Here is a 26472-nt window from a genome sequence, read left to right as displayed (position 1 = left end):
AATGTTTTTGACGTCATTCAAATCAACAGACTGTGGCTAGATGGATGCTGTCCAAATCAGCATTGAACAAACAACTTTCTGATTGGTTTACAGGGAAATGACTGATATGAGGTTTATTTGTCGAGGCTTACACTGAGTGGCTCCGTTAGTAGCGCATTGATTCCAGTCAAACTCATGTGTGACCGGAGGTCTGTCTTGTCCCTGCTCCTGCAGGGCGCTGCGCCAATTTTGCCACGTCGGTTGCTGGGCGCATCACTGTTTCGTGATGCAGGTTCATGTCTGCTCCTTACACTTACCACTGTGTCATAATGTGGGATGGTTGTCGGAGTTTTGTCTTTTGAACAAAGTGAACCAAGGATATTTCTACTTAATACGTCTGACTTTGGAACAAAAAAACAATTGCCGTCCATTTTATATACAATCAATAGATTTCGTTTGTTAAATGCACACTGTGCATAGCAGAAAATAGTATTTTATTATTTCAGAGCATTTTCAATGGAGTAATTTCAAACAAATATAAATTCCAACTTAAGTTTTTCAAAGTGACTGTTGGGATCACAGCCATTCAATGAAGCAGCCATTTTTTCTTCTTATTTGAATATATTTTATCAAAAATTTATTGTGCTTGGTGTGCCAAAGACAAATTTCCACCCTGGTTGGCCAATAAAGTCTGACTCTATTCTCAGTAAGCACAGTGCGTAGGGCACCATCATCCATGCGGGGCACCATGTCGTCCCTGGGGCGACATCATCGAGTGTGCACGACATGCGTGCACAAGCTCGGGGGTAATAATATGCTGTAACTAGAATTATGTATTCAGGATACAAAAAAACTGTAACTGTATTCTATTATTTGAAGAAAAAAAACAATCAGATTACAGCAGTGGTGGGCGATCAAGACCTTCTCTGCTAGCCTAACATAATAAAAAAAAAAATCCTAATCATATTCTTCAAATTAATTTCATATTATATGCAAGTGTTGTATTTTTAGGTGAGAGTTTTTATCCAATCAGAATTCAGATAGCTTGTGTTGCCAGGCAGATTTCACAATAAAAAATTGACCGGGGTTGGGGTTCTGGACCCCATTAACTGCGAAAAACTATTTATCTATCAATCTATCTGTGTATCTATCTACCTATTTTCTTCGACCAATTATCCATTATTGGTCATCGATATACGCGACATAGTTAAATAGTTACGTATCCTCATTACAAGTTAATATTACCAGCTACACTATGGTAGCAAATTTCTCATTATCCTCCTAAGGTGAAAAAATAATTAGCAAACATAATCGATTATAATTAATTTGTTGTCTGGACTACAAGTCACACTTTTTCCCATAGGTCAGCTGTTTTTATGACTTTTACTCTGAAGCGACTAATACATGACAAAAAAAAGTAATTTCCCAGAAAGCCATGGCTGGGCAATCTGGATTTATACACCAATATCTCCTACTTCTTACAAAGACATGATAAAAAAAATTTAAAAAATGGACAAATAGCCACGAGAGGGCGCTCTAGACTTCTGGTCCGATATTTCATACTCCTTCCAAAAACAGCTGTAAATGATTGGACTGAAATGTCCTTCAAAAGAATCATATTCTGTCGACTACAAATTTGCAAGCAGGGAAATTTGCAGCTGAAAACCCTAATTGGGCAGCATGGAGAAAGATTGCAGTGAATGAGAAGAAATCACGATCACGTCGAAATCGCAATCACGTCGCATTTCTTAGGCACATTTGGATCGATGGGCTCCTTCCCCACGCTGTTGCCTTCTCCGTTCTCCTGAATGGCCTCCAAAGCTTGAGGGTCCTCGTAATCAGGAAATTTAATGTGTTCCGGTACATTGTGATCTCAAGTGATCTGCTTTACGGACTGGCAATAAAACGAAAATGCTACTTTTACTGCGATGAAGAAAAGAAACCAAAAAAATAAATCTTAGACGGCCACTGCTCTAGGATCGAGTTCACCGGTTGCTGCTTAAGCAGCATGCCGCGGGTGAGTCTTGTCAACAGTGCAGTTACGGTACGTCTCCATGCTAAGGTCGTTGCCAAGGCGATGAATGTAAAGGCCCTTGCGGGAGGACCTTCTTGGTGCTTCCGCTTCATGCAAGCAACTGCCTTTTTATCAGGGCACGGACAGGGTTTCCCAAAGACATTAACATTAACACTGCACACCTTTTCTGTTCATGTTTAGTTTTTATGTCGCTTCATTGTCATAGCATTTCTTACACCGATTCAGCCTGTTATTTATTCTTTTATATCTTTCCAAGATGAAATGTCTGATTTTGATCTAGTATTTTGTAAAATATATTACCCGCAAACATGCGACTTATACTTCAGTGCGACTTATGAATGTTTTTTTTCTACCTCATGCATTTTTTTGGGCTACTTTGACTTGTGCTCAGGAGCGATTTGTAGTCTGGAAAATAATCCCAGATTAAACATAATGAGTTATTTAAAAGCAACGTAAACTTAAGTAACTCATTACTCTATAAAGACTGTAATATTGTAAAAAAGAATCACTTTCACATCCAAGTCACAAGTAAAATAGTAACTTCCCCAACACTGGTCGGGAGGAACTGCGGCAAGGAACGAGTGCAGCGGTGCAAAGTGAAGCTTCATCTTCTTCACCAGAATGTTTAGTCTAATAATGCAAAGACCTCAACTGTGTGCAATCAAACATTTTATTCATTGTAAAAGTTGTGTATCAAAATTTGGTGTGGTTCTCAAATTAGCTCCAGAGGTTGTTGTTTGGTGCTCACTTTTCCCCCTGACTCACCCACCTCAATAATGAACCTAATGTTTCCCCCGGGGCCAATATAATCTTTCGGCTCTATTGGCTTATACCCAGAGAGTCTGCCATCCTTATCCATCACTGTTTGAAGATAAAAAAACAAAAATATAAATTCGTTATTAAAAATTGTTTTAACGTTTTTACCAGTAATGGACAAAAGCAAAATAATTGTGCCTGATCTGAAGGATACAACGTGGTTCTTCAAATAAACATGAGAGGATTGACCAACCGGGCAGGGACCTGCTCCACCGAGGTTGTCTTTCTGCAACACTTCATCTGATTTCCTTATTTAAATACTATAGCATTTAGTTACATTATTTGGGGGCCTTTTAACTACTTCTATTCTCTTTGCATTCCCCACTTCCTCCGGCTTGGCAATTAGGTGATGGTATCCAATTTGGAAGTAGCTGTTTCGATTCTACAGCCACTGACCGGTACAAGATCGAAGGCTGACCACATCCTTGGAGGTGCTACTGTGGAGATTACGGCTCTGATCAACTGGAGGACCCACTCCAGTGAAGGCGTCTTCCTGCAGCGCTTTTCAACTCACATTGTATAGGATCATTTTATGTATCAAATGTTGCTCACTCTCCATCCCTTCCAGCCTGATCATCCAAGAGGGGGGTTCCCCCTTCAATAGTCCCTTCTCAAGTTTTCTCATTTTCCCCGGATGGGTTTTTGAGGTTTTCCTAGCCCTCCTGGGGGTTAAAAGCAGGGGATATTCGACTGTAGGTATGTGAAGCCCTTTGAGACGTTCTGTGATACAAATAAATTTGACTTGACTTGACTAGAGGATTGTTATTGTTGAAACGCTTATAAAAAGTTCCCTGTGTGTGTGTTTGAGATGAAACCCTTGAAATATAAACGTGATCTCAGTGGAACTCCCTGTGAGAGATATAGATGAAAATATTGGAGGGAGAAAGGGTTCTAGATTCAACCATCTGTATGAGTTCTCAGTGAAATGGAAACACCTCTTCTTCTTCTTCTTCTGGGTGTTATAATAGTGCCTAATAATAGCACACCTTAAAAACTTGTTCTGGAAAAGCAGAAAAATATCCAACTGGCTCCTTTGATTGAATGGGACTGGATAGGGTCGGAAATACCCTCGCCTGAGATTGCCAAACATCACCTGAATCTTCAACGAATCGCAGTCAAGATTAAATGTCCAAATGTTGTGACAGTGAAAGAGGACGACAATGTCAAGCATCACCAAAAACATCAACAATCTAAAACAGTGTGGACTCTGAAGGCGGCACAGACGAACTTGGTCAGTTTGTGTTTCATAGAACCGAGTCAGATGACCAGGTAGTAGAGTTGTCGATAGATGACAAAACATTTCTAACGCTGTTAGGCAGAGCAAAGAGGACAGTTGGGATGCTCCGTTACCCTTCCGCAGTCCAAGAAGAAGGCTCCCAAGCAGCAGAGATCAGACTCTAAAACGACACTCACTTAAAAAGACGAATGACAAGGAAATACGTCCACAAGGCAAAACTTTCATATCAGAACAAGAGCTAAATTGAGAACGCTTCAACAGATACTCAACTTGGACGACAGCATGCAAAGCAGTAATCAAGCTTATACACATTGTTGCTTTGTTCAAACCAAAGTCAAGTGGACGAACAGGATCAGAGTGTCTCAAAGAACATACAAAGGTGGATGAGTTCACTCCAGCCAGAAATATCATAAAATCAGTCCAGCATGACATCTACAAAGAAACATTTCAAGGAAGGAAAAAAAATGGGCTTTTATTTTATTATGCGCGCCAACTTGCCGTTCACGTTGAACTTATTGGGACTATGTCCACCGACATCTTTGCTTTATAAATGCATTAAGTGTCATGGTTTTGTCCTGTCATGTTTTTGTTTTGTTTTTGCCCAGCTGGAGTGGGGGCGTTTCCTTCCAACGCCTGTTAATGTTCATGTCGGCATGGTTGGAGAGACGCGCCCACCAGCCACGCACCTGTCACTTGTCAAGTCATTCATTACTGCGCTATTTAAGCACTCCACGGTGATATCTCAGCGTTGGAAGATTCCTCTTGCTCATGGTTCCAAGATGTGAATTACTAGACACCTCGCTATTGCATCCCGAGTACTTTGTTCGCGTTCATTGTAAGTGTTTTTCTCTTTTCGCTTATTGATCTTCTCGGTTGAGCTCGCTCGTCAATTGGCTTTCCTTGCCCTTCTGCGGCAAGCGATTCTTTTTTTTTTTTTGTTTGTTTGTTTTTTTTTGTTCTCTTTTGATCCTTGCCTTTTGCAAGCGTTTTTCATTCCCGTCGTTAATCCCCTGGTGTGAGTTTTTCCACCAGCGTTTTTTGTTGCACTTCTTCGGTCTTGCGTATTATAATATATATTGTCTTTTTGTCAAAAGCAATATCTTTGCTAAATCCATCTTCCTGTGTCTGCGCTTAAAGAGTCTTGATTCCATTTTCCAGCGGTCCTGGAAAATTACCTTACATTGAGAAGATTCTTCTCCAGTCGTGGCCCAGCTAATCTCTTAAATACAGATTGAGGTGCTAATTGTGTAGGAGCTTGAAAGGAATTGGGTGTAGACACAGACAAGTCAGCAACAGAAAGACATCTTCAGGAAAAAGGGTGCATGTGGACATTCAACCCTCCACAAACATCTCATATGGGAGGGGCCTGGGACGTCTCACAGGTATGGCTATCCTTGACACGATGTTGTTTAAAAAAAAAAAAAACGCTCAAACATGTCACTCACGAAGTTTCAAACTCGATTACGGCTGAAGTAATGGCTATTATGAACGCTAGGCCTCTTGTCCCGATATCCACTTACCCTGACTTTTCAACCATACTCACTCCGGCAATGTTGCTAACACAAGTCCAGCAGAGTTTCAGCTCCACCTGGACACTATTCCAATGGACAGTTGTATGGAAACAGAAACAACAGCTAGCAGAAACATTGTGGAAAAAGTGGAAAGGAGTATGTCTGGCCACCTTGCAAAAATGCACTTAACGCCCCCCCCCAAAAACAACAAAATGTCAATAAACGAGATGTAGTGCTATTAAAGAAGTGCTTCTCAATTATTTTCTGTTACGCCCTCCCACCACCACCCACTCTCTGCCGCAACTATAAATAATAGCATTTTCGTAGCAAAAAAAAAACCCGACACCATAGTTATTAGTCGCTACGCAAAATGGGCAAGGAGAGCGCCACTGCCAACTACTGGAGGGGATGTGCAATTACACTTTATTGTAGTAAACAAGGGATTGCGAACGTGTTCTTGAAACCTGTGTCAGATTATAGTTATTTTTTCAAAGACTGATTGAATATGCCATGTGGCACTTCTGGTGTTTCATGTGTTCATGATTTTGATCTCGCTGTAATGTGATTTATATCAAGCGAGGAGTGTCATGTCTTGAAGAGACATTTATATTTCGCAAGCTTGTGTTCGTTAAAAGGTTGTGAATAAATTCACATTTGCTCATAAGCTGTGAAAACTTTGGGATAAAAGTGTTCGAGTGAGTTTTTGAGGATCGTTTTCGATTTCACTGATGTAAGCGCATCAGTTTCAAAAGTGGATCTTTGACGTATTTCACCTCTCGAAGAAACTTTCGCATTGTAGTTGGATGAGAATTGTAAGTTCATAAACAATTGAACTATGTGCCATAGACGATGAAATCCCTAAATTCTTTGCAAATGTACGTTGAGAAATGGACCGGAACTGGAAGATAATTTGCTAACGCAGTTGCTCAGCAACTTTGCTTGTAGACCAACTGAACTTTTATACTCAATCAGGACACTCACCTGTTTACAATTAACCTGCTCACCTGTGGGATATTCCAAACGGGTATTTTTTTAGCCTTCCTCAGTCATTTATCGCCCCCATCTCAGCTTTTTTGGAACATGTTGCAGGCATGAAAGTTATTTGCAAAAAATGAAAACAACAACGCTCATTATTTTGTACGTTAAATATCTTTTCTTTATAGGTTGAAAGGGATTTCCAAATCATTGCATTTCGTTTCTAATTCATTTTGCACAATGACCCAGCTTCATCGGACATCTTTTGTTTTATTTGTATTTTTTTTTAGATTTTATTTTAGTTTTGCTTGATTATTTTTGACTGTTCTGAGAGGCCCAAGCTCATCAACTCAATAGCCATGTGTACCTCAGACTACAGGTGGTGAATTCAGGTCAGTCTTTTGCATTTTGCTTCTTTTATGTCAATTCATCATTTCATTTTACATAATTATTGACAAAGAACAATACTGCACATGAAATCTATTATTCATATCGACATTGACAGCATATATATATATATATATATATATATATGTATGTATGTATGTATGTATATATATATATATATATATATATATATATATGTGTATGTATATGTATATATGTATTTGCATGTGTGTAAAGTATGTAATCAATTATTTACAGCCATAACTACCATTTGTATACAGTGTATATATTACAAAAAATCTTCCAGAATAAAATGGGCACAAAAATCTTCACCTGTAAAAAAAAAAAAAAAAAATCCAAGTGGTGCTTTGAGACAGTTACAGTTGTCCTGAGTTATAATGCATTTTAAAGTGAAACATCAGAAACATTTAACAGCTAACACCACAAACTCATCCAATTCCTAAAAGCATTTCCTCACTAACAGCCGCGATTATCTCCAGCCACAGAGATATACGTTTGTGGGAATAGTTTTGCTGTTGCCGCTGACTAAGCAGTCGAGAAGTTTGATCTGATGGAGTCCTCTCGTAACTGGCGGTGCTTCCCCGTGGTAGGCTCTTCACTGTGTGCTCGACGCTCAATGGTAATCCTGTAATTTTTTCTGCAAAAGTGTAAATCATATGACATGACATAACTTGTGACAGTTCATTTGTCATAAAATGTCAACAAGAAGCTACCTCAGCCATATGGAAATAAATGGATGTTGACATATTTTTTCAATGGGATTGTATATTTGATAAACTTAATCAAGATATTTGAAACACAAATGTCATGAGCAGGTGAGCCGTTCAAGCCAACGCCACACAAACTAATTTCCTGTTTAAGTACCTGAAAAAATAGAATGCTGTGAGCATTGCGGTTCCCAGAACAGCTCCAACTATGACTCCAGTCAAAGCAGACACTCCTAGCCCACCTGTTTAGAAGAGAAATAATAATTGACCACAGTACGTTATAAACATAAAATTAACAAAAATATTGCAATGAAGTCGTGATCCTTTACATGATGTGTCTGATATCTCTGTATGTGTTATCTGTATTCCTTGCAGAGTGAAGTGGTCAAAGTTGAAGGCTGGCAGCAGCTGAAAGCTTCCATTTACACCAAAGTAGTTGGCCACGACCTGAAGTTATGTCATGAAAATGTTACAGGGATACTTACAAGATTTCAAACTTGCAAAGCTGACGTTTGATTTAGCATCTTACCTCATATGTTCCTGCATTTACATCGGTCATTGCCATCAAAGAGAAATCTCCATTTCTGTCACCATTGACGTCCATTGATACCTGGCCAGCGATTCCTGTGCACCACAATAAAAACAACCTACATTTGAGATTGATAACTACTCACATTTCGACATATTGGCACCTGTCTCCAAATAATTTCCTGTACATTAGTCAATGAGTTTCCTATTGTATTGATTTTCTCACAAGAACTAAGTAACACAGTTTATAAAAGCATCAACATTAGTCCCAAATAAGAAATGGTTTTAAAAAAGTGATCAATGAGGTCAAGGTGGAAAGCCAAATTCATTCAGCTTTTCAAAAACAGGCTCTTCCTTGATAATGTTAATAAAAGGAAAATTCGGCATATCCAACAATTTTATGAAATTCTACCTTTGCAAATTTTTACTGTAAGTTAAATATGTGGCAGTAAAGATCCAGATGACATCTGGAGCTATTTCAAACCACCGTATTGTAGTGCTTATGTTGCCATTATCACAGACAATGAAATGAAAACTTATAACTACTTTCAGTAACGCGTTAGAATAACGACACACTAATAAGCATTTGTAAATACTGAAGTTATCATTTACAACGCATGTTTCTGACATGAAAAATTGCATATAGTTTGTAAATTTTACCTTCAAAAGTTCTGTTCCACATTTGTGATGTGATTTCTGATCCATTTTTCTTATTGAATCCACTTTTCATGGCTTCATTCAACGCAACAGCATAAAGCAGCAATGCATCATGGAACCCCTCAACAAACATGTTGACCTAAAATAGCAAAAGTAGAAAAGATGTCAAATGTGAAAGAAGATTTAGATTCAGTATTTCTAATTAATTGTTTGGTTTGTCTGCGATTGGCTGGCGACCAGTTCTGGGTGTACCCTGCCTCTCACCCAAAGACAGCTGCGATAAGTTCCAGCATGCCTGTGGCCTTCGTGAAGATAAGCCGTTCAGATAAAGAATGGATGGATGTTTGGTTTGGCAGTGAGGCCAACGAGAACAAAACTATCCCATTTAATTATAGGAAGTTGTGCAAATGTTATGTCAGAGATCAGATCAAGGCTCCTTTTCCCCAACTGAGCAATTAGGAACCCTGTCAAGTTCCCAGGGACCAACTAAATTTTTTTCTGATATTGCCAAGTTCCCGAACATACAGTATTTCGAAGGTCCAATATATCTTATTAGATTAAAAAGCTGCTTCAATAAGGCAATAAAGCAAGCGGGCCCATTTTGTCGATCGCGACGGACCAGAAGCTCACAAAGGGGAAGTCGATCTCATTGACAAACTGACCGGGGTGCAACTACCAACTTTCTGGGGGGCATGCAGACATAGACAGGTGCCCCCCCCAATAAATAAAGAAATACTACTACTACTAATAATAAAGATTTCATTTTTATATGTAGTTTATAAATACATTTTTGGGGGGAAGGTCACACTTTTATTGAAAACTTTTATTGAATGTTTCATTGAGCCATGTGTGGCTCTTACTACGCTGACACATCACAACTTACCTTCTTTTAACCACTTTGCAAGTTGTTTTTCATGCCTGCATAATCTGTCTTCCTCTTTCTTTTCCGGTTGTGTGTCCCTGAGCACTTTCTATTTTGCTTCTCCATCTTTAGCAGACAATTGAATTGTAAACAGAGTAAACGCTCGCGTAGTCGAGTGCGCGCGCACCGGACTCGCTCTGCACTCAGGAGGGGCGGGGCGGGGCGCGGGTGACAGTCACGGAGCTGAGGGCTCCTATCAGTGACGTGCCTCTCTTGGTATTAGTGATTAGATCGAAGCATGCCCGTTAACAAACAGCTGTTTAATACATAAAATGGCCACTCAAAAATCATTTTCCTCCCATCGCTTTGGCGCCCCCACTAGCCACTGCCGCATATGCTGCATATATACTTTTTGCGCCGCAGCATACAGAGCATAGTCCTGTTGCATGCCTCAACGCGCATGCACATAAAAGGGTGCTAACGAGCAAAATTACCAGCTTGCATTTTGTTCCGTCTACTCTAAACCTAATAATAAAGTTTAAAAACGATATGGGAACATGTAAGCTAAGTATTTCCATACAGAGGGCTCCGAGGTGGGGTGTCTCGTACGGCTGGAGAGCAGGCAGGCCAGGGGCAAAGCGCAAAGGCATGTGCACGCAGTTTCCCCGTTGCTGGAGGAGACCTCTACCACCACAATCGGCTGCCGCAGCACGAGCAAACATTAATTCCATTTACTCGTTCTAAAGTGCCTAATGTTCGTTGAGAGGTGTGCGCAAGGCTCGCTTATCAGCAGCTCCTCTCCGGACTCTATCCTTGACTCATTCCATTCAGCGCAAGTCATCAGTAAAGTAAGGACAGAAAATGTGCACTAGTTGTATTGTGCAATATGGTTTCATGCAGTTATGCAAGGTACATCACTATATACTGTACCTATAACGAATTCAAAATACATTATCAAACAATTATATAAAAAAAGTTGGTGGCTCACTTGGACTTGTTTATTTTATAAGGATGGAAAACTCGTTGCTACAGCTTCAGCTGTTGTGAAATGCGCTATACAAATAAAGTTGCATTGTATCGTATAAGGAGCTCTCATGCTGAAAAAGAATGGGAAGCGCTGCTCTAATGACTCTCCAGCCGGCTGACTCAAACTCAGCCTTGTTTTCTCACTGACAAGTTAAAATGAAAAACTTAACTGGCCACATCATCATTATTATACATTTTTTTCCACTGGTTTTCATTTTTTGGGATCAAAGGCATCCTATATATAGAACCAAAATGACTCTGCACCCTGGACTGGTTGTCAATGACTCGCTGGGAATATTGCTGTATAAAAAAATACTGTCCCTGGCGTTCAGTAGTTTTCATTTTGCAAAAAAAAAAAATGAAAGTGAAAAGAATAACCGAAGTTGTCAGTAACAGAGGCAACGTAAAATGGCTTCCCTCTGGCTTCAGTCACATGGTGACTATTGCTATTCCATTCATTCAAGCAACATCAGGTCCCTTCCCCCAGTAGTAGCTGAGTACAAAGAAGAGAGCGGTTGCCACATTTGCAGAACAATGGTGAAGAATGGTAAAGAAACTGGTCCAACAACTTGGCTTGCCCTTTGGTCATGGAAATTAGAAAACGCAAATTGCTGGGCTGTTCACACCTGACTTAGGATATTAGTCCAAAATGAATCCAGCTGTTTGGCTGACCTTCAGTCTTAAAAGGTAGAAAAGCCAAATGGCTGCCCTTTAGACGTTCTAGTGTTAAGGTGTGTCTGCTATTTATTAAAATGTAGCGTTTTTAATTAAGAGAACGAACAGCTAATGTCAGCGTCTTCACGTCATATAGTCATCCCCCACATATTTTTGCGAGGCCGAAGTTTCCCCTACGTACGTGCGCTGGGGGGGGGGGGGGCGCAGAAGAAATACCCAGTGAGGCATTGAGCCTCAACCAATTTCATAAGCACGCTTAACTAGACCATTGCCCAGGCACGAAAGCGAAGATGCACCAATTTTCATGATGAGTGCACACTACTTTCTATCACCAAATTAACAGGTGCATGGTGGGTGAGGATGCTTTGTCCGCCGGCACACCCAGATGCAACACGCTAGACCCCCAACATGCTAGACTCGACTTGTACTGGCATGAAAATGTTATGTCGGGCAATCAGGAGCCCAACAGAACCTGTAAACTTATCATAAAAGTGTCAGTAACATTTTCTAGACAAATTTGTTTATTCACTTTTACAGTAGCTATACTTACACTTCCACAGTCTTTGCAGTTGTTCAGTCCCATACTTTCACTGGCCATTTTAATTTCCAATGAGAAGTTTTCAAACTCCGGTTTGACAGTCCGAAGCAGTGTCACAGTGTTCAAATATGCATAGGCTTGCCTTGCTTCATTGTCAAATTTGTCTCCTCTCCTCCATGAGCCATTGCCTGAAACACAGTTTAATAACATGCACAACACAAGCAACATTTTGACGTACGTTAAACAAATCAAATTCATCACCAAATCATGGTCTCAAAAATGAACCGTGTCCATCAGTTATGTTGTTGTTACAGGCTTTACCATATGAGGATGCATTGAAGAGTTCAATATTGAAGAACATGTGAGTTCCATTGGTCAATCGACGCCTGTGTGCAGCAAGCATGATTTCTCGAATTTTCATGGCTTCCATACATAAGATCACCACTGCAAGACAATAGAAACGCAGTGTAAGTCACTGATCAAAATTATGTGCGGAGTCTATTCCATTTTAAATTGGAAGATGGGCGTGGGTGTAAAAATGATCACTTGTCTGTCTGGTTCTGTTGGTTTTGTCAATACAAAACATCCAACCATGGCAGATTGTATAATCCTTGCTATGAGCAGCAGGTGTCGGACACGTTAAAAAAACAAATCAGGCGTAATGTCATTAACCTTTATTGTTGTGCAACCTATAACACATGCACATGAAAGAGCATGCATTTTCCATGCTGAAGAGGAAACCGAAAGGCATAGCTCCCCCAAACAACAAAGAGGCTGCAAGTGAAAGCCAGGAATCACTACAGTCATCTTCATCTTCTGTTTTTTAGCAGTTGGCAAACATTATTACGGCCTCCTTCAGAAATAGAGTGTGGGGCTGCAAAATTCCATTTCACATAAGAAGAGGAAAAAAAAACCCGAACAAGGATACATGCAATGTCGTTGGAGTGTCTCGTCCACCCATTCAAACCATTACTAGTCATTACAGTGCTTTGGTTAGGAGATAGAAAGATAAAGAGAAGGCAAATGTAGTATTATGAATTGAAAGTTGGAAGGTTAAATGCAAGTAGAGAGCTGGGCGATTTTATGAAGATGAGAAAAGTAGATTTTTCTTTTTTGTGTGTGTGTGTGTGTGCGGGTTGTTGGGTTCAAATTGTTTTATCACCGTATGGATAGAAAGGAATGGAGTAGGCTTGATTCTGATGGAGGAGTATGCCAAGAATGTTACTGAGGGGAAACAAGACTCACAAAAGATAATGGTTGTAAAGCTAGAACTTAAACTGTGATCATGGATTTTGAAAATGGTTAAGCCCCACGTGGGATGAGAAGGCAAAGTTTGGGAGTGAGTTGGATCGGGAGAGAGAATATTCCTTAAGGGGAGAAAGTGTTTAAAGGAGATCTCAATGAGCATGGAAAAGGGTACAGATGGTATGACGAGGTATAGTGGGTAGACTTGTGTGAAGGAAAGGAAAAGCAGATGGTGGATTTCGCTGGGAGAAATAAATATCTGTGGTGAATACTTTGATTTTCAAAACAGAGATGAATAATTCACAAGAGCAGATGCAGGTGCACAGAGGTGGAATAGATTATATGTAGAAAATGCAACATGAAAGAGATTAGAGACTGGAAGGGCGTGGCAGAAGAGCATATGGAAGGAGAAATGTTGCGAGGACTCCGGCATGGTTGTGTACGTGCACTCACAACTACGCATGCTCGCAACTCTTTCTGTAACTGAAAAGTCATTCTTTGTAATAGTGAGGCTTTCATAAAATAAATGCACACAATTCCAGAACCTTGCTCAACACAATCAAAATGCTAGCAGGATAAAGTCAAAGTAAAAAGCAAAGTTTTACTGAGCTATATTTACGAGATAATGCTGTTGTATTTGCCATTGCGTTGTTTTTTTTGTGTACCTCTATGCCATGCACTGATTTGGATTTGCAAGATAACAGACAATCATACCAACACAATTTTGTATACTGCGATTAATGGCCATTGATTCAAATCATATCTAAAAACCACAATGAGACAAAAGAGAGTGAGTGAGAGAGAACAAGACTCGAAGTAGGGAAAAACACAGTAGTGATACAGCGATTGAGAGCCAAACTAAGCATCACAAGGTGTTTCATTTGAGCACAGGGATGATGTGTAATAAATACAGCCATCTCTACAGTGCGATCCCAGTCTGAGCACATCTGCTACTTTGCATCATGTGACAATTAAAGTCTGAGAAAGGTTCCGCTTTGCTGTGTAACGATAGCTGCGTTAGGTATCGTTTGGGAAAAATTTGCGTCTACCTGCATTATAATCGAGAAAATACCCCAATTAATAACGTGAAGACCAGAGATGGGCATTTCGTCCATGAGGCGGAACGGTCCGTCCCTCCAAACCCATTTTTTTAGATGGAATAAGAAAAATTTTGAAAAAAGGACCAAAAGTGTTTTTTTGCCCGTCCCTTTAATAGTTCATAACCGGGTTAAGTACCGGGTGTATAGAATTCAAATATTTGTGCTCGGCACAGAGTGAAATCTGAAACTGAAAACTAAAACTGAATTAGTGAGTGAGTGAGTGAGAGAGAGAGAGAGAGAGAATACTTATCACTTATTTGCATGTTAAGATTTCTTCAGGTTATTGTTTTCCGGAGAAGAACTGCATCATCACCAGGTCAGTGCATAGACAGAAACAGTCCCATGCTCAGTTCAGTAATTACGTTTAGTGTGAGATATTTTGAAATGTTGGTTACTCGCTAGTGTTGTTGTTTAATGGGGTTGCATTTTTATTTTGATTACACTCCAATGTAGTTAAATTGAAGGAGGACACGGAGGCCTCTGAGGATGTCAATAGGCTACAACAGCCAGATCCCGAGCCACCTGTCCCCAGCACAAATTTAGCTTGGCCGAGAGGACCCGGTGGTAGGTCCACTTACCTGAAACGTGCTATCTCAAATTGGAAAAAAGCGTTGTCAAAAGAGGCTGGGTTTAAACTACACTCAAAATCAGAAATGCACGTCAGTGCAATGTATGCATGGAATCAGTGTGAGATGGAACACAACCATGTTAAACTCTTTGAACATAAACTGACAAAAAAAGGGAAATAAAATCAACATTATGTGAAAACAAAAGCAAATGTTCTTCTGTAAATGGCAACTCAAAACATTGCACAGAGAGGCCGCCAGGAGTCTGAGGACTCTCACAATAAGAGGAACTTTTTGGGTGAAATAGTAAAACATGACAGATTCATTGAAAAGAGGCTTGTGCATGTGGCAATGCAAAATACGCAAGCCACCAAATTCAAGACGAAATCCTACGAGCTTTAGCTGAGATGGTCCACAATGGAATGATCAGATAAGTAAAAGAAAATGAAGTTTTCCGTGTGATTGCAGATGAGACAAAAGACCTCCAAAAAGAACAGATAATTATTACAAAAGTGCCATTCATGAAAGGTTTCTGCACTTTCAGGCAACAGAAAGCCTTGATGCAGCAGGTCTCAGTAAATTGATTGTCAGTTGTCAACATGGATGACTTTGTGAAACATTTTGCAACTTCTCACAATAACCGAACGATTATATTATTTCTGAACCTGTATAAGAAAGATAGTGTCTCTGTTCATGACTAAGGTCGTCACTATGTTCTACTTAGACCAAGGATAGTTTGGGAGTCAAACAATACCCCTTGTCATTAAAATCTGTGTGTTTGTGTGTATGAGTGTGTGAGTGTGAGAGAGAGAGAGATGAGAGCGTAACTATGAATGTGTTGGTGTATTTTCACCAGTTTTGTGAAAATGTGTTATTATTTATGAAAAATAAAAATTGCTGCCAAATTGTTTTACATTTTCAGCACAGTTATCAAACTGCAAATTAATTCTGTGTCCGTGTTTGTGTGAGAACATGGAGCCAAGGTGAACACAGACAACGTAGGAAACCAACCCACGATAACGTGCGCTCTCAGTACTAGCAGAATAATCTCAGAGCATCAAATTTAATACAATAACGCAAAGCTAATAAAATTATCAAACGTAAGCGGAAGAAAAGGATCCGACATATTTTTACAGAAATGTAGATATTAATCTAAATAAGAGGCATACAAAATTATGTTGGGTCATTGAAGGTTTGTGGTACACTCGCCTGACTTGTGTGCGAGCAACGTGGGATCAATTCCCGCTCAGTGACGGTGTCTATGTGTGCCCCGCGACTGGCTGGCGACCAGTTCAGGGTGTAGTCTGCCTTTCGCCTGAAGTCAGCTGGGATAGGCTCCAGCACCCTCCCGTGACCCTGAACAGGATAAGCAGTGTTGAAGATAAAAGATAAAGATAAAGATAAAGATGTCCTTTATTAGTCCCACAATGGGGAAATTTGAGGTGTTACAGCAGCAAAGATATAGATCACACAGAGTCGGCGGCGTAATGTAGCCGTTAATGTATAACATTAGCAGCAGACATTCATAAAAAGCATGCAAATATACACAGTATAAACGTATCTAAGTGTAAGGAAACACTCCTAATGCCTGTCCATTATACAGAGGGGGAAACACTGTAATGATAAAAACTACTGAATGATTGAAAATACTGCAATGATAAAGATATTACACTGATAAAAGTACTGTAATCGTGAGAGTACTGAAATGACAGGAAAGTACTGCAATGATAGAAAATACTGCAATGATAAAAGTACTGTAATGGTAAAAGTACTGCAATGATAAAATATACTGCAATGATAAAAGTACTATAATGGTAGAAGTACTGCAACGATGGAAAAATACTGCAATGATGAAGTATTGTAATAGTAAAAGTACCGCAATGATAGGAAATACCGTAATTATAAAAGTACTGCAATGATAAAAGTACTGTAATAGTGAACATCCTGCAGTGGTAGAAATACTACAGTAATAGAAGTATTGTAATAAGAATACTGTAATGGTAAACAAAATACATCATTGGTCGATGTTTAAGTACACCCTTGGCACACAAAATAATGAAATGTATAAAAAAGATGAGCTTTACTGTAATATAATTTTGTGAACATTTATTTTGCAGATCTCAAAAGTCAAAATCAAAACCCAGTACTGTATAGAGAAAATAAATCATAGTTGTACTATATGCATTCAATATATTTTCCATTGCACTCTCTTATTTATCTAATTTATACATTTGTCTGTATTATTGTTGTATTGCACTGGAGAGGGGAGCTCTCTAATCTCGTTGCACTCTTGAGTACAATGACAATAAAGGGATTTCTAATTCTAATTCTACTGTATGGATCAATTTTCTGAATCGCTTATCTTCATTCTCAATATTGCTTTAATCTTCTAGGCCACTCCTCCCATTTGAAGTAAGATGCCGTTGCATTTCCTGATTAGCTGTGTGGGTAGCATTATTTGGTATTTGGATACAAATATATATTGTACGGGGCGGTACTGGTGAGCACGTTGGCCTCACAGTGCAGAGGTTGTGGGATTGATTTCGGCTCTGGCCTTCCTGTGTGGAGTTTGCATGTATGCCCGTGCCTGTGGGTTTTCTCCACGTGATTGAATTCTCAAAATTGTCCCGAGGTGTGAGTGCGAGAGCCGATGGTTGTTCGTCTCTGTGTGCCCTGCAATTGGCTGGCAACCAGTTCAGGGTGTAGCCCGCCTAGAAGACAGTTGGGATGAGGAAAAGCAGAACAGATAATGGATGGAAGCTAATGGACGACGTTGTACATAGCAAGCACATGGTGACGTTATTGGTCACACAACCTGTGAGTTGGACATCCAAGCGTAAAAGAATGAAAAAGCGAAGGTAATCTCGAGACAGCGTCTTGAGAAGGCGGGACAATGTGACTTTGACCAAATAGAAAGTCATTATCACTTAAGTGACATTACCAAAAGGAAATCAAGTAAGAGAGAGAAAAAATACACTTTCTCTGACTAAAATTACTGCTTTCTCACAATAAAATGGTGCACTGAAATAGAGAAATGTGAGATTTTCTCTCCAGGGTAACACCGGTGTTAAGCATAAAACAGCAACATTACAATGGCATGGAACCTATGAGTGAGTGAAACACATTTTCAGGAATACGAAATGTTAATGTTTTTAGGTCTAATTAATTTATTAATCAAATAAATCCTCAATAAATACATAATTACATATATTTAAAAAAATAAAGTGTAAATATCCACAAACAAAGCAAGCTATTGAAAACACTCACACCCCTAGCATTAATAAGGAAGATTCAGACCCCGGCTGGAACATTCCTCACAACTCTGTCACTTAAACACACCTCCTGAAATATGCTGTGAGTCAGTGGGACAAACTTCACCTCAGTCCTGCCAGCACTACAGCACCTTTAATTACACCGAGCTCTCCACACACTGCTCGCCCTGTGTATGCTCTGCAAGCCATTCCATGGGCCGATGCTGGCAACCAGCAATAATTCAAAACTTTTCATTTTACTAGAGCACCAATACTAGTTTGAAACTGTCAGAGGGCTGCACACGGTGCACTGATTGTGAATGAGAGATTTCAAGTGCCCTGTTGGCTAAGAACTTGGAACACAAGAGTTTATTGATATAAAGGACTGTTGTAGCAATTTGTAATATAAAACAAGGTTGTACAGTGTGTTGCTGAATTCCTTATGAACAGGGTACAGAAAAGACATTTTAGCTTTTAAATTATTCCGTCTCAGTTAGTGTTGACCGAATGACTGCTGCGTAAGTTGAGTGATGCATTTCCTGTTTATCGTTACTGTATGGGCAGAATGATATTGCTGTCTTTGCGCTTCGAGGCACTACCGTGCAATGTTGGGGTTTACCATAAAAGTTAGTTACTGCTTTTACCTTGCATGGGAGTTTTCTTGAAAGACAAAGATTTGTGAAGAGTTTTATCAGGAGGGGGTTTGCTCCACGCCTCCATTGTTGTTAATTATTAATACAACTGTAATTAGGAAGTTTCACTTCCAATGCACAATTTGTCAATTATGTAATTTAACAATTACGAAATAAAATTCCAATGTTCCGTGGGAATATTCACACAAATCATTGCAGTTTTATATCTAAAATGTAAGGGAGCAGTTGGGTAATGAACTGAGTGGGGGGGTGTTTTACGTGTCATGGCGTGTGCTGTAATCACCAATCTGCTACTGTGAGATCTCAGAAGTCAACACATTAGGTCCTTGGTGACTTGGGGCACAGTCACCATACATCATCTGAAAATTCAGACTGGGATTTTGACAATCACCTGATTTGTGTGCGCTTTTATTTGAAGTCATCACGTATGGGTGTCATAATCTGTCCAGGTTGATTTTAGTATGGTATTTAGTTTCATTTTTTTCCCTGTGTTGCTTTGTGGATCGTGTTAGCTTATTGTGTCTGCCTGTACTTGTCATTTGGCCACTTGTGTCCTCCAATCAGCTCCCTCAGCCACATGTGTCTCATCCAGGTGTTCATCATTGTCTTGACAGTATGTTTGTATTTAGTGCCTTAAAGTGTGATCATGCCTAACTTACAAAATGAAGTTCTCCTGAGTAAGGTGAAAGTTTTCTTCCGAATCACGCAGATCGCGACAGATTAACTGAATAAAACGTCCAAACTGACAGTTAACTTTTTTTTCTTTTTAGTTTTTGGAATGATTATAGAGAAAATAAATCAGATGTGAAGTTAGATTTGAGCCTTTTTTTTAAAACATTTGAGCATTTCACAGTTTCTAGCTTTCATCAAACTATCAATTTTCATGCCATCAGATGTTGAGCGATAAGGAATAAATGACGGGTAAATGTAAGAAAGGTACGTATCCTTCCATGCATGCGTGAGAGAAAGAAAAATATTGAAAGATCAAATGTAAGCAGTGTGTGTGTGTGTGTGTGTGTGTGTGTGCGTGAAAGACAAAGATGCGGAAATGTCACGCTGTAGCAACAACAAAAAAATGTGTGGTAAATGACAGAACCCCAAGTGATCCCATTGCGTTATTGCAAAAAAAAAAGGTGGATAAAAGTATCATACTTCACTTCAGACTACAGCAATAAAATATATAATATTGGCAGTCGTTTATATTTTTATTTAGTGGTCGTTCATTTAGAAGTGGTGGGGAACATCTCCTTCACACTAACCAGTGAACACTGCTAAACAGCTGGACTCTGACTCTTGTAGCTCTTTATAACCAACGAGCTAAAAAGACCATCAGCGCAAAGAAAATGTCGGATCTGCCTGCGCTGAGGCAAGCGCAGCGAAAGTGAAATGTGGTGTGAATCATGGCACTTGTTATATTTTGTACTACACACAAAATGAAACGTGTTAGTTTGTTGAGTGGAGGTCATGCACATGCACACGGATACACTCATGCATGCACACACACATGCACACGCGCACACACGCATGTATCCATAAATTCACTCATAATATGCTGCACATACATGTCCAAATGTACTCTCTTTATGCGTTGTATGGCTATACCCGCAAACCTATATCCCGGCATTATCTGTTCTGCTTCTCCTCCCGAGGGTCACGGGCATGCTGGAGCCTATCCCAACTGTCTTCGGGCAGTAGGTGAGGTACACCCTGAACTGGCTGCCAGCCAATCGCAGGGCACACATAGACGAACAACAATCCGCTCACACGGAGGGACAATTTTAGAGTGTTCAATCAACCTACCATGCATGTTTTTGGACTGTGGTAGGAAACCGGATTACCCGGAAAAAACCCACACAGACACAACAAGAACATGCAAAATCCACATAGGAAGGCCGGAGCCGGAATTGATCCCACGACCTCTGTACTGTGAGGCCATTGTGGTAACCAGTCGTCCACTTTGCTGCCGCAAACTTACATATTTAAACAATTAATATTTTTCCATAATTTATACGATACAATACAACTCTATTTAGCCACAGAGGCACAAATCTGGCTCAGGTACTGCCAGAAGCAGTGAAAAAGTAGAGGACAGAGAGACCCAATAATAATACAAAAGAAAATGCAAAGTTAAAAAAAATCTTGCGTATTTCGCTTGCTTTGTTTACTTTTAAATTTTTTAAATGAATTAGAAAATTGTCCAGTTGTTAATTTACTCTCTGCGTTTATAGCAGGCATTAAAATGGGTCAGGGATGAATAAGGTGAGATTCATACCACCCATCAAGTGCGGTTCAGGGGCATGCCGCCCTGACGTAATCTTTTGGGTAATTCCCATTTAACAGCATAAATCTGATCCATTTTGAGACAAAAATAAAAAACGAATGAGGGACAGACAGATCAAGCTGGATGGATGGACCCAGATTGATTGATTGATTTATTGATTGATTGATTTATTGATTGATTGATTGATTGATTGATTGATTCATTGTCTGATTGATAGTCATGTGAAACAATAAATTGCATGAGGTAAGCTGTTCACAACAGATAGATAGATATAGACAGACAGACAGAATTGGATGGATGGACCCAGTTTACGGTCCCTTGTGACACCTTTTGGCCTGTTCGAGTACACTAGGAAGAGTTTTGGTCTCTGCAATGCACCAGCAACCTAATGAAGGATGCAGAGCACTTGTAGGAATTTGAATTACAATTAAGTTTCATTTTGTTTATTTAAAATTTTGTGTAATTAGCTTTCAGAGCTTATTTGTTAGTTTTTATTCGTTTAGTTTTTTTCACAAAAAACATCTTTAGATTAATATTAGTTAGATTCATTGTTAGGTGGTGTTTTATTTGTTTGCGAGATTAAAAAGAACATCATGGAAAGTATAGTGTAGCTAAAATTCAACAACAATATTATTTCTAAACATTTTGATAATACAGGTTACGGTTTTTTGAATTACAATAAGTGCAATGCTTAATACTGTTTCTAAATTTAGACGTGTGCATGCGTCAAATAAAGCAAGGATTCTTTATTTAAGTTGCAAATGCCAACTTCTAAAGTGGATTTGTGACTTGATTTATTGTTGAGAAGCATTACACGCTGCTGTACAGTAATTATTTTTTGCACACCAAGAATTCATCCATGAGTTCGATATGAAGGTCTTGATGTCGTTTTAAATGCAATCTGTGTTATAGTCATTTTTTCGTTTTGAAGTTTGGCAGGGTACAACCCCTGTCTAAATCATTTCTTATTTGCTGATCAAAGAAATTTGAAGTAGGTGACATTCGTATCTCTTCACAACACAACAGTATAGTAATTATCTCCATTGTTTCATACAAATGTTGCATCCATTTATTATTGGATTTTTTTTTAACGGTATGTCGTGCTGGAATTTGCCAAATTTTATTAAATAATAGAGGGGGAAGAAGTGTCCTTCAAAATAATACATATGTATTATCCATGCAGGTTTTTTTAGAGATTGGAACTGAGTGTTTTTTTCTGACGGGTTTCCCATTTTCTGCTAAAATATGGAAACCATATTTCAAATTTTATTCTTATTTTATAGAACCACATCAGCCCCTTTGCATTAAAAATGAATTGTTTGACTTCAGCAACAATACAGAATGCAGACAGTGAATAAAAACAATTTCATGATATTAATTTTATGACAGTATTGTCTGAATAACATACAGCATATGTCATTACACTAATCAAAAAACTCTTTTTTTTGCATATTTGAATATGAAGTAATATAGAGTATAATAACTTTGTAGTTTGGCTTATTATTCATATTTCAATATACATAAGTAGCAAAACAGCAACGACCACAACATGACTAGCGTTAGGAAGGTGACCAACACAAAATGATTTTTTTTCTTAGGTTATGTTTGAACTATTAATGTATGCGTTTTCCATCATGACCTACGTGTTCGCCTTTGGCATTACAATACAATACAATTTTCTCTGCACAGTCCCTGCTTTAGGCAGCAACAAATGCCCTGTACTTATATGCGTCAATGTTGGTCAAGAAATTGTAACGGAGTAGAAAATGTAGGGGCACACACTGTAAATCGAGTAGCTGGATTTGAGTAGAAAACCTCCAACTATCTATACTACTGGTCAGTCCTCACTTGCTGTCTGCTGATGCAACACAAAAGGATTTTTTTCTTCTGAAAAACTCAGTGATGAACTTGGAGGCACAAGAGTTCTGCCCAATGCCAGCGATATTCACATTTCCACTCATTTTCACTATATTAATGATAAAAGATGATAAAAATTTGCAGATGTTAGAAAGAGTATGCAGCATAGAATAATCAACAGTATTGAAAAAAAACATTTTTTAACTGCACTCTCACAAATTTTATGGGCAAAATGCCACCGTTTAGGGGCAGTCCAAATGATCACAAACAAAAAAGACATTCATGTGGTTCACATTATCTATTATGTTCAATTAGCCTTGACAAACCGGTTGAATATTGCTGTGCATAATAAGAATATACAGAATGTAACATCACAACCATCAATAAAAAGTGACATTTAATAGGCCAATGTTATTTTGATGGACTCCCTCTGACCTGCGCCACAAGCTAATTTATTCCTTCCTTCAACTTATGCATTGCTGTGCCTTAAAATCATATATAACTTTAATTATACATGTATATTTAACAGTGTTTTGGCATTAAAGAGCCATGCATACCGTACTGGGTAATCTTCAGCATATTGGGACAGTTCATGTTATGTCATTGACTGCGTTGGTTGTGCACTTTGTTTGATTTTTTTTTCCATTGTTTTTTTTGTTTTTTTACATGTCATTTCACAACATTGAAAGAAATGATGTTAAATTAGTACATTTGCTTTGTTTGGTTTCTAAACAGGGATTTGTGTGTGTCTGTCACGAACTAAATAAAAGCTGGGCCAAGCATCCTTTAGGGAGGGTAGGTGTGAAACAGGTGATAAATATGCTGCACAGAAATGGTTCTTTGTTCTTCTGTTTGCTGATACAACATTTTTCCCTACATCACTTGCTACTCAAAAGCAAAAAAACTTTGTCACATTTACCCCATAATCATGGAAGCCCATGCAGAATATCCTTTTCATCCCTATTGATGAATTGGAGAATTCCCCCTGGACAGTGGCGCACCCACTTCACCAGGACGACTTCAAAATCATACAGCTGGACAGAAGCATAGCTCAGCAGGAGAAAAGCAACCAAATGGTAATTAAGTGATATACCCTGCATAAATTGAAATCTCTTAGCTGAGCTGATTTGTTTTTTCCCTCTTACAAAAGTAGGTTGTATACTCACCACATTCAGCTTCAATTTATAATTGCGTTTAAAAAAAAAAAATGAAAACACCGGGAGGAGCAAATATAGAAGTAGCCTAGAGCGGCTGACAGGAGTAAATGCACTGCAAATGGCCAAACGCTGCAAGTGGCTACAAAATCCAAATATCCAAGTATAGCTTGCAAGGGAGGAAATCAAAAAAGGTCGTCCAAGATATGGCACTGTGCGCGATTATAATGGGCAAGTGTTAATATATTGTTCACACAAGCTTCATGGCATGCTTAACTGACAAGGTGCATCGATGTATACAATGCTCTATTTTGACCTTGACTCAAGCGGCCACTTGAAAGAACTTTGCAGACAAGCCCAATTTCAGGATGCCTTTGGGTTGTGCTGAAATTTGCCACACACAGACAGTGAAGTATTTATTTATTTATATGTTGATATACAGTTTTTCAGTTGCTTGTGGTGATCCAAAAAATGGGGAGATTTGTCACGCTTTCTGAATTTATGTTCAAACTTTTGTTTCTGGATCTCTGATTGGATCATCTGAAAAAGAATGACTTCCTGACCCCAATGGATCTGCCCCCCCCCCATCATCTACTCCTCATACCATTCATTATCGTGACTGTTTAATAACTTTTTGTGTGACACAAATGCTTTGGGATTGTTTGTGTGACAGTTTTTTTTTAACCATCCTTTCAAAGTTGTATGTGCAGTCATTACATGCTCATGTACTGAAGATAAGTAATAAGTAACAATTTATAACACTAAGATGAGAATTTTAAATGTTTTGTCGTGAATTTAAATAAAGTTAATACTTATATTTGATATTTCATTTTAGATTTTGTGAAATGTAACATCAAGCAGAACAATAACTTTGACGTTAATATTTACTGCTTTTGTAAATAGCTATTGACAGACAGACAGACAGATAGATAGATAGATAGAAAAAAAAGTAAGAGGAACGTTAGTGCAACCCAGTATGTAACCAAAACGCGAAGAGAACGTGAAAAAAAAAATGCCATTGCCACCATGGAGCACTTCAAAAAACCTTTTTTCCCCAAAACTTTTTTGGCCACCAATAATTGTTAGTGGGCATTTACCTTGAGTGTCATACATGCTTTGGATGATGTCGTCAGTGTCCAGCGGTTCATCGTGGAAAAAAGGATACGTTTGAATGGTGAGGTCAGTCATTAGATGATATATCCCCTCCACTGTGAAGTAACAGTTCCGCTCCTCCTTGTCGTCTTCATAGATGAGGACGGCGCTCTTCCATGTGAAATGCTTGAACATAGCGCTGAAGGTCTCTGCCATTTTTACATAGGATGGTGCGATGCGCGTGAGGTGGGAGAATTCGGTGTTCTTGTTGCTAAAACCTGCGGCCAGGGCACCTGCCGAGATCACCGGAATATTCCAGTGGGACGCCAGTCTCACCACCGCTGCCGCTTCGTACTCGCATACTGGACCCAAAATCAGATCTGGCTTCTTCGCGCACGACCTGTCCACCAAGTGGAAGAGAGCATCATTGACACAATTGGAGTTCTCAAAGTTAATGTTGAAATGGAAATCGGAGTAGGGGGGACCGGCAGTCTTCAGCTTCTGCTGTGCATAACGAATAGCGGGGGCGACCCGCGCATGGGAAAAAAGGTAAGTGTCATTTTTGGGCAAAAATACCACAACATCAATTTCATCAGTCATGGTGTGTGTCACAGCTTGGTTGCACAAGATAAAAAAGGACAACCACAGCGTGCAAAAAAATGACATGCTGCGATTTGCGTCTTGAAGTCGCAAGTCTGTAAAACAAATATTGTTGGCTCAACCGCTTCTCGACAAGGCTCCAGTTGGCAGTGCACTTGTAGTCGCAAACTGAAAGAACCTACGGGACTAAATACAGTAGTTCAAGTTCAGTGATTACTCCTCGAAAAAAAGTCCAAAAGTACGTGTTTTATTTTGCATTTAGATGTCCCTCGAGGACTCTTCAACTAGTTCCAAATGATCTTCTCAAGTGTTTGCCTGCTCGATTATTCTAATCCAGTGGTTACCATGCACACACGCTAACTGTCGATTGGAGTTTTGAAGCATCTTCTTGGGCTCAGTCGTGCGTCATTGGAACGCTCCCCACCTCCTTCTTAAAGCGACAAGCCAGCAGTGCAAAGTTACCCCGACAACTTGTACCCAGCTTTAAGCGGAAAAAAATTTAAAAATAAGTGACTCCCCTAATTCGACTCTAAGCCAACCGGGAAAAATAGATGGTGGTTACCATCATAACGTTAATTAATTAAGAAATTAATAATATATAATAGACATATAATAAAGAAATACGTGTTTACTTTTGTCATTGTTTGAAGTGTCTGTGTGTGTGTGTTTTCTTTATATTTATTTATGGAATATTCTTAAAATTAAATTACTGTATCAAC

General features: G+C 39.1%; 1 protein-coding gene and 1 long non-coding RNA gene across 2 annotated transcripts; one reads left to right on the top strand and one right to left on the bottom strand.

Annotated features, from left to right (window-relative positions):
* The first annotated feature begins 4821 nt into the window (after nt 1-4821).
* Nucleotides 4822-7544, top strand: LOC148344645 (uncharacterized). Its single transcript, XR_015845581.1, has 3 exons — nt 4822-4902; nt 6844-6945; nt 7441-7544. It is a non-coding gene; the product is annotated as an uncharacterized LOC148344645 (long non-coding RNA).
* On the bottom strand, nt 7113-26113 carry npr3 (natriuretic peptide receptor 3). Its single transcript, XM_088306578.1, has 8 exons — nt 25159-26113; nt 12276-12398; nt 11967-12142; nt 8857-8992; nt 8198-8292; nt 7998-8115; nt 7826-7910; nt 7113-7598 (listed from the first exon to the last, which is right to left on the bottom strand). The coding sequence occupies exons 1-8, from the start codon at nt 25817-25819 to the stop codon at nt 7487-7489; spliced, it is 1506 nt and encodes a 501-aa protein (XP_088162704.1). The 5' UTR covers nt 25820-26113; the 3' UTR covers nt 7113-7486.
* Between the last annotated feature and the right edge of the window lie 359 nt (nt 26114-26472).

Source organism: Idiotropiscis lumnitzeri, chromosome 1 (genome assembly GCF_059441095.1).
Source record: "Idiotropiscis lumnitzeri isolate Australia: NSW breed Sydney's pygmy pipehorse chromosome 1, RoL_Ilum_1.0, whole genome shotgun sequence".
Lineage (NCBI taxonomy): Eukaryota > Metazoa > Chordata > Actinopteri > Syngnathiformes > Syngnathidae > Idiotropiscis > Idiotropiscis lumnitzeri.
The sequence above is the reverse complement of the archived record's forward strand: the minus strand, read 5'-3'. Positions and strand labels throughout refer to the sequence as shown.